The 19,576-nt window shown below is 35.9% G+C and overlaps 1 protein-coding gene across 1 annotated transcript in view; it reads left to right on the plus strand.

Annotated features, from left to right (window-relative positions):
• The window catches only part of LOC134753813 (uncharacterized), a 32,407-nt gene that overhangs the window by 11,350 nt on the left and 1,481 nt on the right, over window positions 1-19,576 (plus strand). Inside the window, exon 4 of the mRNA XM_063689755.1 lies at window positions 4,754-4,942. Coding sequence (XP_063545825.1) covers window positions 4,754-4,942 — 189 coding nt within the window. The remainder of the gene's footprint in view (window positions 1-4,753; window positions 4,943-19,576) is intronic.

Genomic DNA, 19,576 nt, shown 5'->3' on the forward strand with positions numbered 1-19,576 from the left:
CTTACAAAACAATAATTTGTTTCAATAAATCTATAATTGACATTATTGACGAGAGATATTCTGACCGTGTAGTCGTATAAGCTTCATAACCCATTCTACGAAAAATATCTTATGTGGGAATTATTGTTTAAGTAGTACAAAAGATTTAAAAAAAAGGTTTATTTCTCAAGAACGGGAACTGATATCAAGTTGTTACTTTACAGACGGGTATTCAATATGATATAGAATTCACCCATGTAGAACAATTTGAGTGTGCATTTAATGTAACAAACTTTATATTGACTCTACTACATGTAGTTATGACTACTTGTACTACCTAATAATAATACCAAAACAACTCCATCAGTCTTTAAAGACCCTAAAAATACCGGCGAACACATACAACCTCCTCCAAAAAGCAGTAATTCTTAACACATGCAGGCTAGTAAGAAAATTCTTACAAACTGACCAATCAACCCCTTCCCCGATGATACCATCCTTACAGGCCAGCTCACACCCAACCACACATGTAACCTCAAATACCCCTACGTGTGCACAACCAGCTACACAACAAACAAATGAATTAAGATGTAACATAGAGTTACCTGAGATGCACTTGGCTTCGGCCCGTGCATAGCAGTACGCCGGTGAAAACCGAGGAAAAAGAAAGATAAAAATAATAATAATAATAATAGTAATACCTAATAATCAGGTTACATAAAGTAGTAGTCCTAGATAACTTTTCGGAAAAAATACATCTTGTTATAGAAAATAATAGCTGAATCCAGATTTAGCGCTTATACCCTTTCAGGGAATATTCTCTTAATATGAAACTTGGAGGAATATGAATTCCACTTTTGTTTATACATTTGTACACGTTCTACTCCAATATCAACATTTTACTCGACTGCGACTTAAACAGAAAGTAGGGTTATGGGTTTAAATACTGAAAATCAGTACACCCTGTAGCTCAGGATACTGGACGGATTTTTTAAAACGACATATTGGTAGATTCATCTTGCCCTTCACAACCTGTTTACACCTGATTTATTAAAGAAAAATCAATACAGCTGCCTTGAGAGGACGCCGAATAGTAAATCATATTTTAACTTCTAGCGCCTAAACTATTGAGTGGTTTTCAATAAAATAGACATCAGTAGATCCATAATTAGTACACGAGTGCTATGCAATACAAATTTACTAAAATAAATGGAGGAAAAATGTGTAAAACTTAATAATGTGACTATAAAAACAGATTTTAGGTCTTAAATGGGGTTTAAACAATAGTGACAGTAATGAAATTTGACACCTACAATTTCAGGGATCCCTGTTTGCGTGTCATAAAATTGGAGCTTCGGGGACCACGGGGATCAAATGCCATCTTGAAAAGTATAAGTCTTTTTTGGTTTTTCTGTTTTTCTCGGAATATCTGCGTTAAATGTGAATACTGTGTATGCGAAACAAAAGCTTATTAAGTTCTACACAAAAAAGGTATAAAACACCATGTCCCTTAAACGGAGCTTTCTTCTAGAAATATCTCTCACTATTGTTTAAACCCCATTTAAGACCTAAAATCTGTTTTTATAGTCACATTTTTAAGTTTTACACATTTTTCCTCCATTTATTTTAGTAAATTTGTATTGCATAGCACTCGTGTACCAATTATAGATCTATTGGTGTATATTTTATTGAAATCCACTCAATAGTTTAGGCGCTAGAAGTAAAAATATGATTTACTATTCGGCGTCCTCTCAAGGCAGCTGTATTGATTTTTCTTTAATAAAACAGATGTAAACAGGTTGTGAAGGGCAAGAGGAATCTACCAATACGTCTGTTTAAAAAATCCGTCCAGTATCCTGAGCTACTGATTTTCAATATTTGAACCCATAACCCTACTTTCTGTTAAAGTCGCAGTCGAGTAAAATGTTGATATTGGAGTAGAACGTGTACAAATGTATAGACAAAAGTGGAATTCATATTCCTCCAAGTTTCATATTAAGAGAATATCCCCTGAAAGGGTATAAGCGCTAAATCTGGATTCAGCTATTATTTTCTATAACAAGATGTTTTTTTTTCGCAAAGATGTCTAGGACTTTTTTGTGTAGAATTTAATAAGCTTTAATGTTGCCTTACACCATATTTTCATAGAGAACGTATATTTAGAGTAAAACGCAAATTTCTCCAGGATGGTACACATTTTCCAAGATGGCTGCGATTCCTCGAGGTCCCCAAAGGTGAAATAGTTTGGACATGAAAAAGAGACCTTTAATTAACATACATACCGAATTTCATAACTTTGGAAGGATTTCGAGGTGAGACTTAATCCGATTGTACTAAAGTAGTTGTTAATCTGATTACTGCAATCGAGTAGTTGTAACTACTGACTACTTTAGTTCTAAGAATATTTTTGTTTTGTGGCTAAATATCTAAAAGACTAAATTACATTACTGTATGAAATAAATATTTTAATCTTTCTTGTCCTTGACATAAAACCACTTTCTCTATGTAAAAAATAAGGGCTATTTCGGATCCCAAAATGGCGGCTATGCACCATGTCTTAAAAGTCGTCACGGATGTGGTTTTATAGGTTTTAGTGAGTGCAGATTTTAAAAATGATGACCATTATGAAATCCAAGATGGTGTCTACGCATTTTGTCATAAAAGTCGTCATGAATGTCGTTTTATAGGTTTTAGGGAGTGCAGATTTCAAAAATGATGACCATTTTGGAATCTAATATGGCGGCTACGCATTTTGTCATAAAAGTCGTCATGTATGTCGTTTTATAGGTTTTACGGAGTACCGGTTTCAAAAATGACCATTGTGGAATCCAATATGGCGGCTACGCATTTTGTCATAAAAGTCGTCATGTATGTCGTTTTATAGGTTTTACGGAGTACCGGTTTGGAAAATGGTGACCATTTTGGAATCCAAGATGGCGGCTACGCATTTTGTCATAAAAGTCGTCATGTATGTCGTTTTATAGGTTTTACGGAGTACCGGTTTCGAAAATGGTGACCATTTTGAAAACCAAGGTGGCGGGTACGCATTTTGTCATAAAAGTCGTCACATATGTCGTTTTATAGGTATTACCGAGTACCGGTTTCGAAAATGGTGACCATTTTGGAATCCAAGATGGCGGCTACGCATTTTGTCATAAAAGTCGTCATGGATGTCGTTTTATAGGTTTCAGGGAGTGCCGGTATAAAAATAATAACCATTTTGGAATCCAAGTCACAAAAGTCATCATGGATGTCGTTATATGGGTTTTAAGGAGTGCAGATTCATTCATCCATGACGACTTTTGTGACAGTGCATGGCCGCCATCTTGGATTCCAGAATGGTCATCAGTTTCGAAATCTGCATTCCCTTAAACCTATCAGGAATCAATTACGAAATGCCCCACTACAATTTGTAGTTAGTAATCAAAAATTTTAACTACCTTTACGGTTACTTCTTGTAGTTAGTAATCACGATTACTAACTACAAAATGTAGTCGTAGTTAGTAATCAGTGGTTAGGTTACATTTTGCCCAAGACTGATGTTATTATTATACAAAAACGTTATAATATTTTGTTGATAAACTTTGGAGATAAGGGGGGGGGGGGTGGTATCTTTTATTTCTCTCTCCGGTTTCTCTCTATGAGGTAGAAAAACACCGCGAGCCCTTAAAAAGCTCTGCTTTTTGCTAGTTTAAAACTAGCTTAGAACGCCATTATGACTTAGACCCATGTTCTTTCACTGATATATGTTAAATTTGTTAAATATCAAACGGCATCGCCAACGCCATCTACACGAGTATAGGCCAAAGATATGGCGCCATCTATTCGAACATAATTTTTTCTTGATTATCCGAGATACGTTTTTTCCTTAGACTGCTTATCTTATACGGAGTTAGACATATATTTGCATGTAGGTATGAGGCATAAACGAGCGGACTTTCACAACATACCTAAATGAAAGTTAATTTAAAACATGAACCCAAACGTTTAAGAGGAAAGGGGACGACAGCGTCTCCATACAAACGTAGTCCCCATTTTCCGCTCTGGATATTAACACTATTTAAATATTTGAGCATTTCAAAATGTTTATGGAATTTGTTTTTCGCTCCGAACTTTTATAGTTAATAATCAAAAAATCCAAAAAAGTCAAACGAAGGGACATAGTAACTATAACTGTTGTGCTCAATAAATTCTGTAGAAATATTTTCCATAAAGTCAATATCCAGAAAGGAAACTGGGCGGGGGCGGGGACTACGTTTGTTTGTGGAGAAGCGGGCGTCCACTATCCTCTTAACGCCAACTATTTAGGTTAGTAAATATCTACGCAATTTGTAAGACAATAATAACTTTATTTGTAGAGAACAGTAGACAATGCCGACAATGGTATATACCTATGAATAAGAGGCAGGACACTGACTGACCTGTTGTGATTGAGAAAAATTGCAGCGTCAGGAATGCTCCTTTCCGTTACCATTGTTAGAAGACTCGTCTTTTGAAATTATCATCATTCATTTATTCACGTAACAGACAGGTATTTATGCAAAGTAAACGATTCGATTATGTCGGTGCCAAATTGGCGATTGCTCCGTCGACATCGTATTGTTATGATAATGAGAAGGCGACCCGCAGAGACCTCTGCATCTGGGTGTCCGCCGTTGATTTAGTTGTAGGTTGAGATGACCACAGTTTTATAAATATGTTAAAACGATATGGTTATTAGACCCTATGCTTGTTTAATGTCATCAGCAGTTGTTAATGTTGTGTAATATTTTAGGTCAAGTACATCTGGACATCGGGTCGCATGTGTGACTTCAAAGGCTGCAACAGGCCCGATTTGCTTCCTAACGAGGTGAACGGGTGGTTCTGGACCGCGGAGCTGCAGAAGCTGGCGCCCACCACCAACCGCCAGCAGAACGACTGGTCCGAGGGCGGCGGCATCGGCAAGCCTCAACCCGACAACAGGGTACGTGTTACAGTTTCCTGCTCGATGCTTGCACACTGCACAACGTCTCCCTATCGCGTGTATAATTACGAGTAGTAGGTAACTCACAATAATGACATTACAACATCAACTGTTCCTTATGAAGTTCGTGATGCAACGGAACCGATTTCATGAGTTGTTAAGTAATGCTTGTCATAAAACATTTACTTACGCGACGACGCTTTCGTGGATGTCATGCACAGAGGCCGGAATTTGGGTTTGCAATCCAAATATTCGGATATGAATAATATTCGAATATCCGCCAATAATAATATCCGAAATTATTCGAATAATACAACTCAAAATATTCGAATAAACGGATACTTCAGATAACACAGAAATAACGTTTTCAACTATGTTTTAATACAAAGATTTCAAATTATTACTATAACAGTAAAATATTACCGTAACCGTAACATACTTAATAAGGAGGATTTATAATTATGTGGATTCACTGGTGCCTAGTTGGAAATAATCATAATCATAATAATTTATTTATAAAACCAATTTACACGTCAATAATAAATAATTAATAATAGTGATTTACCAATAATAGTGATCTAGTTATTAGGTACAAACAGTTCTGATTAATAATAATTAACTAAATGTTTTAATAATAATTAAATACATCTAGTACCTCAACGCGTTGTCATTCGTCTACATTCAGTCTTTATCAGTTTTTTTAGACTCATCCTGCTTACTTTGGTGGCGACAATTATCATTTTTAAAAAGTTGTTTGGCACTTTAAAGCACTGATATAGTTTTGCTTTCGCAAAATAAACAAATGTGCCATTTTCAACCAAAAGGGTACTTATTGTCGCTTGTCAGTAAGGCGCTATTTCCATATAGCTTCAATTAGAAATCAACCTTATCAACAAGCGACAATGTAGTACCTTTTGGTTGAAAACGTCACAAATAGAATATGGATGTTTTGTGCCTACTTCCATATCCTTTTCATCGCCTATTTCAACAGGTATAATCAGGTGTAATCCACAGTGCTGCGGTTCTAGCAATGAAACTAATAATAACATTAATAACAATGAAAAAAAAACCTAAAACTAATAATCACCAATAACGAAATTAAAAATTGCATTCGTGATATTTTTACTCTGCATGAGTCTCCGCCTGATAATGTGCGATCTCAAAGCTGAAACTAGCATTTCACCGTTTTATGAGAGTTCTAGTAGCACCCTTAATAGTTCTATAGCCCTAGGTGGTATTTTTGTCCATAGTTCTGCTGATTAACGCAAAATAAATTAGAGCAAGATGCTAACTTCGCATTATGGCACTAGCATCTCAGCCGTTATCAACTCCACGCTTATTTTAGCGCTAGATTTACGAATTATATTACTTGGAATAAATATTTTGTTTCATTTATAATTATCCTCAATATTAGAATATTCGGATAATACAAATTTTATTATTTGAATTATCCGAATAAGAAAATCGAACGGATATTGCAATTCCCGAAATTCTCATGGCATTGTTGAACTGTCTTAGAGATTTCTCACTTATCGACTTCCGATATACATATATCGATATAATGTAGAACACAACATATAAAAAAAAATAGTTAATAAATATTAAAGACTAAGACTATAAAAGAAGTAATTTAACCAGATAATATGTAAAAAAATATTACAATTTCTTTTATAAAGAAACTAATGGAATACTTGTTAACACTAATACAGACTTTAAACGTGAAATAAATAAAAAAACCGGCCAAGGGCGAGTCGGACTCGCACACGAAGGGTTCCGTTCTTCCACTCCCCTTTTCACCCGCTTAAAGGATCATTTCTGGGATAAAAACTACCCTATGTCCTTCCCCGGGACTGAAACTATCTCTATACCAAATTTCAACTCAGCCAAGCCAAGTCAAATCCTGAACTTTAATTAGTACATCCCAAGCGAACTAGAACTTGGCACCCATATAGATCTCAATTCTTTTTCCACGAAGTCAACAACAACATTCTTAATATCGAACTCGGCTCTCATTTCACATTTATGTTTTTGATGGGACTTATGTTTGTAAATCGTTATAATCGTAAATTTTTAAGGTTACTTAAAAAGTCAACAAACATCCAGACTGCTATAGTGTTATATTATTCGTATGCACACGCATATGGCTTTCTTACGGAGTAAATTTGTGGGGAAATAGTACTGATGTCCAAGAACTGTTCATTCTACAGAAGAAATGCGTTAGGATCATTGTAAATATTAAGCAGTTAGATAGCTGTAAACCTCACTTCCAAAGTTTAAGAATTCTAACTTTTCCATGTATCTACATATTTGAAACGTGTAAATTCGTGAAAAAACATCTAGAGTTTATACTCCACATTTGGTGATAAAAACAACTTGCTCCAAACGTCATCAAAGTTACAACTTCATAGGAATGGACCATACTCTACGTCAATACGATTTTACAATAATTTACCCGAAGAAATTAAATCTGAAGAAAATTATAACAAATTTATAAAAGCTTTAAAAAAATCCTTAATCGTAAATGCTTTTTATACCGTTAATGAATACTTAAACTCATCCTGACATTAAAATATACAGTCATAACCATGACAATATTATGCTCACCTATCCAAATACATATAAATACCGTATTGTTCTTATTATATTACTTTGACAATTTTACCAATGCTTTAATAACTTATCTTGACAATGTTCAAATGTGTTATTATCATAATAGTAGTTAAATTCGTGCCATAGCTTTAAAAAAATTTTTTATTGTTATTTTGTTTTTAACGAAAATTTTATTTTACCTAAAATACTAATGAATTATGTACCAATTGGAAGAAAGAATGAAAGAAAGCCAAAGAAATTTAGTTACTACTTTGCTAAGCCCTTACCGGTACCTAGTAGTTATGTATGGTACCTATTATACCTAGCATTAAGTTGCATGTGTATTTGTGTAAACTGTATCTACTTGGTTGCAAATAAAGAATTTGAAATTGAATTCGAAAAAAAATAGTAGTCGATAAATGAGAAGATAAATGTCCTAGAGACACAATTCAAAAATGCCAAGAAAATTCCGGCCTCCATCATGCAATGAAAACGAAAGCGTCGCCGTCGTGAATATTTATGGGTATGCGAAATATTCGCCGAAGGGCGTACCCGCATGTGCCTACACTCCAGGCGGCTCCACTTTCTACAAACAAGAGGTTGCAAGCTCAAAAAGAGCTCATCGTTATTCGGATTGCGTCGGCGCGGCGTGCGAGTACGTTTGTGCGTTACTTTCCCCATGCTGGCTGCGCCCGCGCACCAAGTGGAACCGCGAAATAAACAAACAATAACGTAATCCGCTGCGGTCGCGGCAATCTCGGCTCATCCGCATCCGCTTTGTAGCTTCCCCGCGACATCCAAGGTTGCATTATGGTATTACGTGATTTTACTATACCTCTATACCTACACTACATCCTTCACCTCACCATAATAATGGGAAGAGAGTGAGATAAACGATTTACAAATCTTGCAAATTTAATACAATTCGAATGTATGTTCACCTATTCATAAAGTACATTTGCAAGCAATTTCATTGTTTGGCTGAACTCTTAGGTCGCTTATTCTGATCATAAAATGCACAGCTTAGTCGATGTCGTAATGTTTTGCCTAGTACGAGTATCTTCGACTCCGACCGTGGCCTCCCCGACGTTCAAGATCCTACGCGTCATATGAATGCTTGTAATAGGTACTGGAGCTGGAGCCACGGGTAGTTTAAATTAAATAAACGTACATGAAGGCAAAAAAAACAATTCTAATTTTGGTAGCCTATAATGGTCTTTCTTAAATAGAAAATAAACTAACGAAGAACAACTTTTTTTAGATAAATCTGATGAATATGGCTTATAAGTTTAAAAAGTTACAGCGGTTTAGAACAGCGGTCGGCAACAGGCGGCCCGCGCAGGCCGCATGCGGTCACGAACCTTTCACATGCGGCCCGCGAGCCTCCCTGGCTATTTTATATGTAATATTGACAAACGACAATGTCTGATAAAGTCACAAATATTTACAAAGTGCGACCCGCTTCTGGCCCTTGGCTACTAAAAGGTTGCCGACCCCTGGCTTAGAACGTTCATCTTCATCGTGACTTAGATTTTCGTTTCAATTATAAAACAGGTTCAATTATAAAATACTATCAGTAAACAAGACCGCTGTAGGTTGTACCGGTACGTCCATGTTGGTTAATGGGTGGACAAAGGAGCGGCAAAGTATATATGAATTACGAATAACTAGTTATGATAGTGTCTGGATCTAAGGCGCTCTTATAGTCGAGTTTTAGGTTTTCGAGGGGGTGAAGCAGACGTAGTGGTAGAATAGACAGGCGGGCGCCCCGCGCGCCGCGCCGCACGATTACCGCGCATAGGATCGCAATCTCTTATGGCAGAATTGTTGTAAAAGTGACCGCGTTAAGAGCGTTCTTACAAGAAAATTCGAAATAATGTAAAATTGATGATATTCCCGACAAGATTTAAGATTTTACGCTCATTATTAGAAATAAAGAGTACTTGTTCCAGTAAGAGCGTCTTCTTATCTTTAGGAATATCGTTGTACATTTTAGAAAAAGGACTAATTAAATTAGTAATGATTTTTTTTCTGATGGTCGTTTACGAAAAACCGCGTGAAGCACTGAATTGTGAGCTCTTATTTGTAAATTTTGAGAAGTTTACTCTGCTAAAGTTGGATATTTTGTATTACTAATATCCTGTACTTTAGGAATATCGAACGATATTCTTCCTACATGCTTTTAAGAAAGAGAAAATCAATGTTAAACGAATGGAATTTTCTCTTCGAAACAAGTGTAAATTCCTACGAAAATCTACTTAGTATCGAAGTCATTTTTATACACGAGCAATCTACAACGTTTGCTTATACTGTTGGTATACATTTGTGTTTATCAAATTCTACTTTAATTTTTTGGCAATTTTTTGAAAAATCCTCTATATTGCCGATGACGCGCGCTGGCGATCTCAGTACCGCGGCAGAGCTTGAAGAGGTCGGACCTGCGTCGGTCGGCTCCGCACGTTTTCGACGGCGACAACGAGGTTTTTTATCGTTGTGTGCGGCAGGCGCCGTGTAAAACGCTATACTGTGTGCGTGTAAACTGCGACTGAGAAACTTTGATCCGAGTACTGTATTTGTTGTTATAGTATAGTAACATAACAAACTTCCGAACAACAATAAAAATATTTGAAATTACCTGACATTTTATAGGTAGTAAATTAAAATAAAAAACAGCCAAGTGCGAGTCGGACTCGCGCACAAAGGGTTCCGTACTACGCACAAAACGGTAAATAAATCACGTTTGTTGTATGGGAGCACCACTTAAATATCTATTTCATTCTGCTTTTAGGGTTCCGTACCCAAAGGGTAAAAACAGGACCCTATTACTAGGACTCCGCTGTCTGTCTGTCCGTCTGTCACCAGGCTGTATCTCATGAACCGTGATAGCTAGACAGTTGAAAGTTTCACAGATGTATTTCTGTTGCCGCTATAACAACAAAAATACTAAAAACAGAATAAAATGTGGTATTTCCTATAAAAAGGGACCTTATTGTCGATGGCGTTTACGCCATTATAAACGATGCTCCGATATAACTAAGACTGAACTTGTATAAGTTTTGAGTATGTATTACTCATCCTCCTTATGAACCCTGGCAGTACCTACTGGAACTTAGGTTTGGTGCAATATAGGCGCACACTGTTTTGATCATTCGACTCGTCTTAATGAGCAACTTGGGAGAGCTGATGCTGAACCGTGGCAGTACCTAGTGGAACTTAGGATTGGTGAAACATAGGCACACGCTGTTTTAGTCATCCGACTCGTCTTGATGAGCACTTAGGAGAGCAGTACCCATGATAGAGCTGATGCTGAACCCTGGCAGTACCTAGTGAATCTAAGGTTTGGTGCAACATAGGCACACGCTGTTTTAGTCATCCGACTCGTCTTGATGAGCACTTAGGAGAGCAGTACCCATGATAGAGCTGATGCTGAACCCTGGCAGTACCTAGTGGAACTAAGATTTGGTTGACATATCAGTCAAATTTGACAGATTGACAGTTTTTTTGTCATTTTCAGGGAAAATTATCTTTTTGGGATAGAATTTAGCTCCAAGTAACATTGTTAAGTGTAGATTTATACTATCTGTCAAAATTGACATTTTTGACAGTTTTGGATCCCAGATCGAAACGGCTTGTCCAATTTTGATAGGACCTTCAACATTAGTCATGGGATGGAAAATGTAGTTTGACCCATCTGTCAAAACTGTCAAAATTGACAGTTTGATAGGTTTTGTCATTTTTAGTGAAAATTAACATGTTTTGTTAAAGTTTTGTACTAAGTGACATAGTTTAGTGTTGTTTGACATATCAGTCAAATTTGACAGATTGACAGTTTTTTTCATTTCCAGTGAAAATTATCTTTTTGGGATATAATTTAGCAAACAAACCATGTTAATTTTCTCTAAAAAAGACAAAAACTGTCAATCTGTCAAATTTGACTGATATGTCAAACAACACTAAACAAAACTTTAACTTCAATGGCCATTAACGTCTCAAAAATTTAATTCGAATTAACTTTAATGCAATTGGTGCGTAATGCAATTGGTTAATGGCGGAACTAAGGGTTAATGCAATTGATCAATGGTTAATTAAAATTAACAATTACGGCCAACACTGCTACATATAGCTAAAATAGTTTCGCTACCCAAGCGGTACGGTTACCCTGTACCTGTACCAGATGTAATGACGAAACATGTAAACAAGCGAGTATAATTTCTTTCTAGTATAAAATAATTCTTTTATAATACAAAAGTAAGTACATTTGCACTGGATTTAGTATTTTCGTACCAAATAACAATAATTAGGATTTTAAAATTTAAGTACAGTTAGTGTCGTTATAATTGTTTTCAGTATGCTTCACGAAGGATCAAGATTATTTAATCCATCATTGTAGTGCGAGCGAGAGGGAAAACGTGGTAGAAGGGATCGGCATACTGAGCTCGCACAGCCCGCCGCAGCGCGTAAAATACCTAAACTCGCTCAACGCCGAAATGTAATAGCGCTCTTAAGCTTTAAATAATAGTTCCTAATCTCTCCGGTGGCGCTAGTTAGGCTCTGGGACATGAGTATAACATGAACCATATAAGGCAACAAATAACCCGACCGAATTACGTAGGTTGTTTTTGGTAGTATTTCGGTGTATGGTGGCGCCGCCTAATTACTGTTTTTTGATGGACACTTTTCACACATAGAGATTTGGCTCCTTTATAGTCTCCACATGACCGCGCAACACGGCTACGTCCTTATTCTGACGCCATCCGTATTCTGATTTGTTAGTTCCGGATTTTTTTCCGGGAATTTAATATATTTGATAAGATTTATTTATTGACGTAATTAATTAATTAAAATTTGATTAAACATTAAATTGATTATAGGCATATTCGCATTTTCATGAGTATTTAATGAAATTTAAAATGGTAGGTAAGTAAATTGTACCTATGTATACCTATACAATACTAGAGTATGCCGCAGTAAAATAAATAATCAATCATTTCTAATCACAGTTAATCAAAGTTATGGTTTGGAAGTTTATTATAAAATCTTACACGATTACCTATGAATGATTTTTAGGGTTCCGTATAGGGATTGCTGAACCGGTACTGTTTCAAAGAACCGGGATTTCCGGTATCAGGCAAAAGTGGAACCGGGATTTCCCGGGATTTACGGTACTTTCCGATCCGCCAACGCAGAGATGTGCATTTCGTGTCGTTGCTGTTCAATATACTCTTCAAACCCCGTTCCCCCATCTTACCTAACGGAAAGATTTAACTATCTGGCTGAAGGCAGGGATCACCGCTTACGATCTAGTTCTAATCTCACGCTTGCTATTCCTCCTAATAAGACGCGAACGTATGCAAATTCTTTCGCGGTTCGCGCTGTGAAGTTGTGGAACGAATTGCCCCTGTCGCTCAAACAGTCCCAGTCTGTAGCGTCACTCAAGGCTAATCTGAAGAAGCTTTGGCTTTCCAATCAGCGTGATCTGGTTAAGTACTAACCTTTATTTTTATTTTCTTACACTTGTGATAATTATATATATTATAATATATATTTAGTATTGTATGTATGTATGCTAGTATGTATTTTAATCTATAATGCTTTTTTATGAGTATGTTAAATAGTTTACTTTTTTAAATATTAATTTGTACATTCTGTAAGTTTGTCTATCTGATCTGGCTATAGTTTTCCACTCATCTACTCGAAGGTTAGCTGGAAGAGATCCCTTATAGGGATGTTCGCCTTTGTACTTCCATTTCTGTAATTTATTTTTGTAAACCTGTGTTTTGTACAATAAAGTGATTACTACTACTACTACTACTACTACTACTTTAGGGACTGCCTTAAAACATTAGATTTTACCCCAATTTTCAGTAAAAAAAATCGTAAAACGACCGTGAATCTTTCTCTAAACATTGGTACTTGGTACAATATGAAAAGTATCATAGTGAGAGTACGCACACTTCTCTTTTACGACAATATTATTATGAGTCTTGCGCTTCGTCTTACGTAAGAACACGAACTTCGCGAACACGAAGCGACGCGGCGCGGCGGGCCCACAGCGTGCCACGGCATTCGCGTTCGCAGAGAGATCGCCCACGTAGGACACTTCTACAGGTATCAAAGGATTGATTCACGGCTCGCCTTATACCCATAAAGTTTCAAATTACGCTATTTTATATTGTCAGCATTGTCAAACCCATAGACTATTTGTGTTTTGATTTTAATATGTGGTCAGCCGTAAAGTATTAACCTTAGATTGTTAATAGTTATTTGTGCAACAAGAGAGGAAAGTTGGTTTTTCTTGCGAGTGTTTATTTTGAGTCCTGAGAAAGCGAAAGATTCTATAATTGAATCACGAGCGTAGCGAGGGACTCAAAAACACGAGATGTAAAATAACTTTGCTCTCGTGTTGCACACATAATTTTTCACCTTAGTAGTGAGAACATATTAAAGGTTAAAATGTATTTCGAATTACACAGAATAAACAGGAAAAAAAAAGTATTATAATATGTACGATACGATAAGATAAGATACGATACGAGACGAGACGAGACGAGACCGGACCAGACCGGACCGGACCGGACCGGACCGTACCGTACCGTTACATTGTTTCACTCCCTGGAGTGAGGAAAGTCCAGGGAGTGACGAAAGTAGGCTTGTTCGAGCTGCTGAGGTAAAAATATATTTCTTTAAAAAACATGATATTTCATGCTAAGTAACAGAATACCGTAAAATTTGGGCCAGAAATGTTAGTCCTCAAAATCCCGAAAGTACCGGGACTTTTTAATTCCCTCTTCATTGGTTGGCTCCAAATCCCGGGAATTCCCCGTACTTTCGGTACCGGTATTTTCCGGGAGCAAACCCTAGTTCCGTACCTTAAAAGGAAAAAACCGGCCAAGTGCGGGTCGGACTCGCGCACGAAGGGTTCCGTACCATTACTAAAAAAAAACCGGCCAAGTGCGAGTCGGACTCGCGCACAGGGTTCCGTACCATAACGCAAAAAACGGCAAAAAAATCACGTTTGTTGTATGGGAGCCCCCCTTAATTTATTTTGTTCGGTTTTTAGTATTTGTTGTTATAGCGGCAACAGAAATACGTCATCTGTGAAAATTTCAACGTTCATGAGATACAGCCTGGTTACAGACGAACAGACAGACAGACAGACAGCGAAGTCTTACTAATAGGGTCCCGTTAACACTTTAACATGTTAACACTCGAGCAACTGTCTGTCTGTCTGTCTGTCACAGTCTATTTTCTCTGAAACTACTAGACCAATTAAGTTGTTTGGTACACATATGTAAATTTGGGACCCAAAGACACATGTAAAGTGAACAAATGAATTCTGTACTATATGTCTAAATTAACATATTACTAGTAACTATACGTTACTGCCTGCAACATAAATATGCGACGCACGGAATTGCATAAATACCATGTAAGCAATAATAGTCTATAAATAACTAATGTTTAGATTTACATGCTCTCTCTTTATACTTGACTACCGATAATATAACACATCTACGGAATGTTTGGTTTTACTTAACACTCCATTCGACTCTCCGTTACTAACTTATCTGACGTCTTTCGTTAAAATGCATTTATCATTGGCCCACCCTATATTAACCACGACATAATCAAAGTTTTCTACCCATAGGTTCAATATTTATACGACCACAATAACTTTTTTAGGATCCTTTTTTATATTAAAATGACAGCTCAAGTAATGATGGTCGGAATATAAATTTTTCACATCACCTATTCGAAAAGGGAACTTTTCTTCCCTTCTAGGAGGGATCAAAGTGGCACTTTTCTGTTTAAGGACATTTTATTGCCAGTATGAAATATTGACACAAAGACATATGAAATTAGTATGCATATTCGATTACAATTTCTTTATAATCGATTACGTGCACACAATTTTTCTAACAAATAATATTTTGTTGTAATTGTAAACAATAAATGTAATTAGCGTATTTTAAATTAATTAATAACATATCTAAATTAAGTAAATTAATTAATTAGCGTAATATTTACAAGGAAACGTAAAAAAACATTAGTTTAATAATTTAATTTTAATTTTGACATTTTAGGTCTCCTTAAATGCAGCCATACTTGTCTATGCAATTAAAAAAGTTTATATTTAAAAAGTTTTGTACAAATATTTCACAAAGCATAATTATGCGGTTCTGTATTGTCTAAAAATTTGTAAATACTTAGTTTAAATCAATAACTTTATAATAATAAATATAAGTGATATCAGTCTTCATAGTGTTCTTCCGAAGATTTGGTTCAAAGGGGTAAGAGCTAATTTGTTACCAGAAAAATCTACAAAAATAATGTACTTGATTTTCATTGTATCATTTTAGGTGTTTGCTGCTGTCTTTGAAAAGATATTAGGTACATAATTATGAACTGTACGTACTTTTAATTTGTCAGTACAGTCACGTCTGAAAATATTGATACGGAAAAAGTGCCAGAAATATGTACCTATACTAAGGTCGTGTATACATATTTTTGGCACTTTGTCCGTATCGATCTTTGCTTCAAAAAAAAATGAAAAATAGTTTATTTACTTTAAGAGTTACTTATACAGGTAAGTGTTGGTGCCTCTTTTTAAGTAAGAAAATACCTGTGTTAAGAGGCACAATATAATAATGTTTTGAAACCTAATATATGTATGAAATTTCCTCATAAGTGATGTGAAAAGCAGTATGTATCACATGGTAGCAAAATTATATTTACCTTGGGCGTTAATACTTGAATCCCTCACTACGCTCAGGATTCTATGTTAGAATCCCTCGCTACGCTCAGGATTCTATTATAGAATCCTACGCTTTAGGATTCAATTGTACGCCCTCGCCGTAAATATGTCATTTTGCTCCCTTGTGACACAATCTACTATTAAGTGTGCATTTACCTTAATTTTCTATCTAAATATTTTAAAAGAACTTCGTTTTAAATTAATAGATAGTCGTTTTCTGTTTAAAATGTGCTTCAGAAATAGTCTCCAATATATTAATTTAGTTGCCAAATAAATAATTGGTACTTGCCTTTAAATAAACAAAAGTGTAAATGGCATTAAAATACTACTCATATTGGAATAATTTGATGCTCCGCTTTAGTTGCCAAAGTATTAATTTTAGTACCTATTTCTATTTTTAGGGTTCCGTACCCAAAGGGTAAAAACGGGACCCTATTACTAAGACTCCGCTGTCCGTCTGTCTGTCCGTCTGTCACCAGGCTGTATCTCATGAACCGTGATAGCTAGACAGTTGAAATTTTCACAGACGGTGTATTTCTGTTGCCGCTATAACAACAAATACTAAAAACAGAATAAAATGAATATTTAAGGGGGGCTCCCTTACAACAAACGTGATTTTTTTGTCGTTTTTTGCGTAATGGTACGAAACCCTTCGTGTGCGAGTGCGACTCGCACTTGGCCGGTTTTTTTAAGCTACCGAAATTCGATTTATTAGTTGACCGGTTAAATACGTGCCAAACAAAAAGAGCTTGTGAGAATCTCAAATATTTTTATTTATAATTTTAGTTTAGAAGTTTTCCCTCCCTTCCTCCCCTTTATCTCCGAAACTACTCGGTCTACATTTAAAAAAAAATATATAAAATAGTTTTTTACCTGTAGATGACAGGAAAACCTTTTAAAAATGTGCAGTCAAGCGTGAGTCGGGCTTATTTACTTAGTTTTTGATCCGATGCCTATGGGTTTTTACAGGCATTTACGTTTCACATAAAAAAATACATTGTTAAAAACTGTGTATTATACGGAACCCTTGGACGCGAGTCCGGCTCGCACTTGGCTGGTTTTTAATTTTATGGAGCCAAATGAAGGGCACGCCGAGCTTAAGAACACGAGTGAGTATGAGTATGATTATGAGCTAAATTTTAGTTTTAATATCGAACATTTCTTTCATCTTACCATGTGATAAAAATCCGAGGCTTGGTCGTAATGCTATAGAAGTAACTAAAATATACTAATTGAGCTGTTTTCAAATCAGTTAACTAACGAATTTTGCTCACTGCAAAAGCTGCAAAACCGTCTATTCGAAAGAGCAGAAATAAACAAATATCCACATATAATTTCAAATATTCAAATATAATTGTAAGTAGTGGATATTTGTTTCATCCAATTGAATTAATTAAATTAGGTAGATCTAGTCTCAACCTAAAAGAAAACTTTAATTTCCGGTTTTCCTCTAGTTATAACGACGTTAAGTATGAAAAAAATATTTAGATCTGATCGGTCAATTGTTCATACCTGCAAGCTGCACCTAAATGATATCCATCAATAATATTTGAATCCGGTATATCTCCTGCATCTGCTAAAGTTGAAGGTGTTCCAATATATAGGTAAATAGGGTAGTTGACACATGTTGAATTTTATAACTAAATCTAGTTGAATAGATAGAAAATGAGCAATTTATCACAATAAATTGGAAAATTAAAAAATATATGGGAATAATAAAAAAATACAAGACTCAGATTCGAAAAAAAAATCATTTTTTAACAAATAAGAAAAAAATAACGGTACCATTCGATTCCTTACATTTTATTAAAAAAATATTGTATAGCAACAATATACATAAACGCCGACAAAATCGCAATTTTCTTGTTTTCCATACATCGAACCGGCTTCGAAGCAAAGTGACACAGTGACGTCACGATGTGTTAGTTAGAGCGTTTGCGCAGTAAAAATGCCAGACTTTGACCATCATTTGTGACTTGTGACTTTTGTATTGCTTTAAGACAGGGTCCCTTTACAGACATTTGATCCTCAGTACACCCTGATCGACTGATACCATTAAAAAAATTGTCAACTACCCTATTGAAATAAAACTATGAAAACGGATTATATCGCGTATATTGAATTTATAATTCATCCCGACGTTTCGAACTCTTTACAGCGTTCGTGGTCAACGGGAGACAATATTAACTACCCTATTGTTTCTATAAATTTTACAAACCTACTAGCTACACCTACTTGAAAACACCAACAATGATATTGTTATGAAAAATCCGGAAACCGAAAAATATTATCCGGAATTGTGAAAATAATTTCCGGATTTCTGAATAACATTGGTAAAATAAATACCCAACTTATTCACGTGAATCTTAAAATCTGAGGGCCTACCGCGAACTACGTTCAACGTGTTGCCTCTCTGTCGCACTCATGAATGCGTACGTCAGTGTCCTGTCACACTGAGGCAACACGTCCAACGTGGTTCGCGGTAGGCCCTCTGTTACTAAATTAAAGTAACTTGTACATTGTTTCGATACTTCATAATTATACTTTACCTATCGTCATTATTCAATTCTGTTCCCGTTTGAGTATAATTACAAAATGTCCCATTGTCTTCAAGATGACAATCTAACTGAACTCTAAACTAGAACAAAACTTTTTTCAAATCGTAGTGGTAATAAAAGCAACTAATATCATTATCATTTTAGAGGGCCTACCGCGAACCACGTTTGACGTGTTGCCTCTCTGTCGCGCTTGTTAATTCGTACGTAAGTGTGACAGGCAGGCAACACGTCGAACGTGGTTCGCAGTAGGCCCTAGTCAGTACATTCGATGCCCAACTTGTCTAAAAATTATAATATGACAGACGAATGTCTGAAATGTCACCGTATTTAAGAATTATTTCGCAGAATTTTTAGTTTTTGCTTCGTAAATGTGACCGAAATATGCTCTCGCAGTTCACGTAGCCGTGCCATTTTGTGTTTAGTTTTTTTTTATACTGTGATTACCCACTTTACCGCCAACCACCAACGTCCGCTAAACTAGCACAGGTCCAACGCTGACAGTGGTCACGGGCGTACTGGCGTGAGGAATCAACGCACGTGGTTACCGCGCAGGGTGATGTTTAGTGTTATAATGTAAATAATTATAAATTAAAACATTAACGTATAAATGAGAGGTCAAGCAAAAACTTAGATTTACCTAAAATCTATCGAATGAAGTAAGTCTCATATTAATTTTCGTCGTAGTACTTCCAAAAAAAAGGGAAAAAAGTCAATTTTAAGCACATTTTCAAA

Source organism: Cydia strobilella, chromosome Z (assembly GCF_947568885.1).
Source record: "Cydia strobilella chromosome Z, ilCydStro3.1, whole genome shotgun sequence".
NCBI lineage: Eukaryota > Metazoa > Arthropoda > Insecta > Lepidoptera > Tortricidae > Cydia > Cydia strobilella.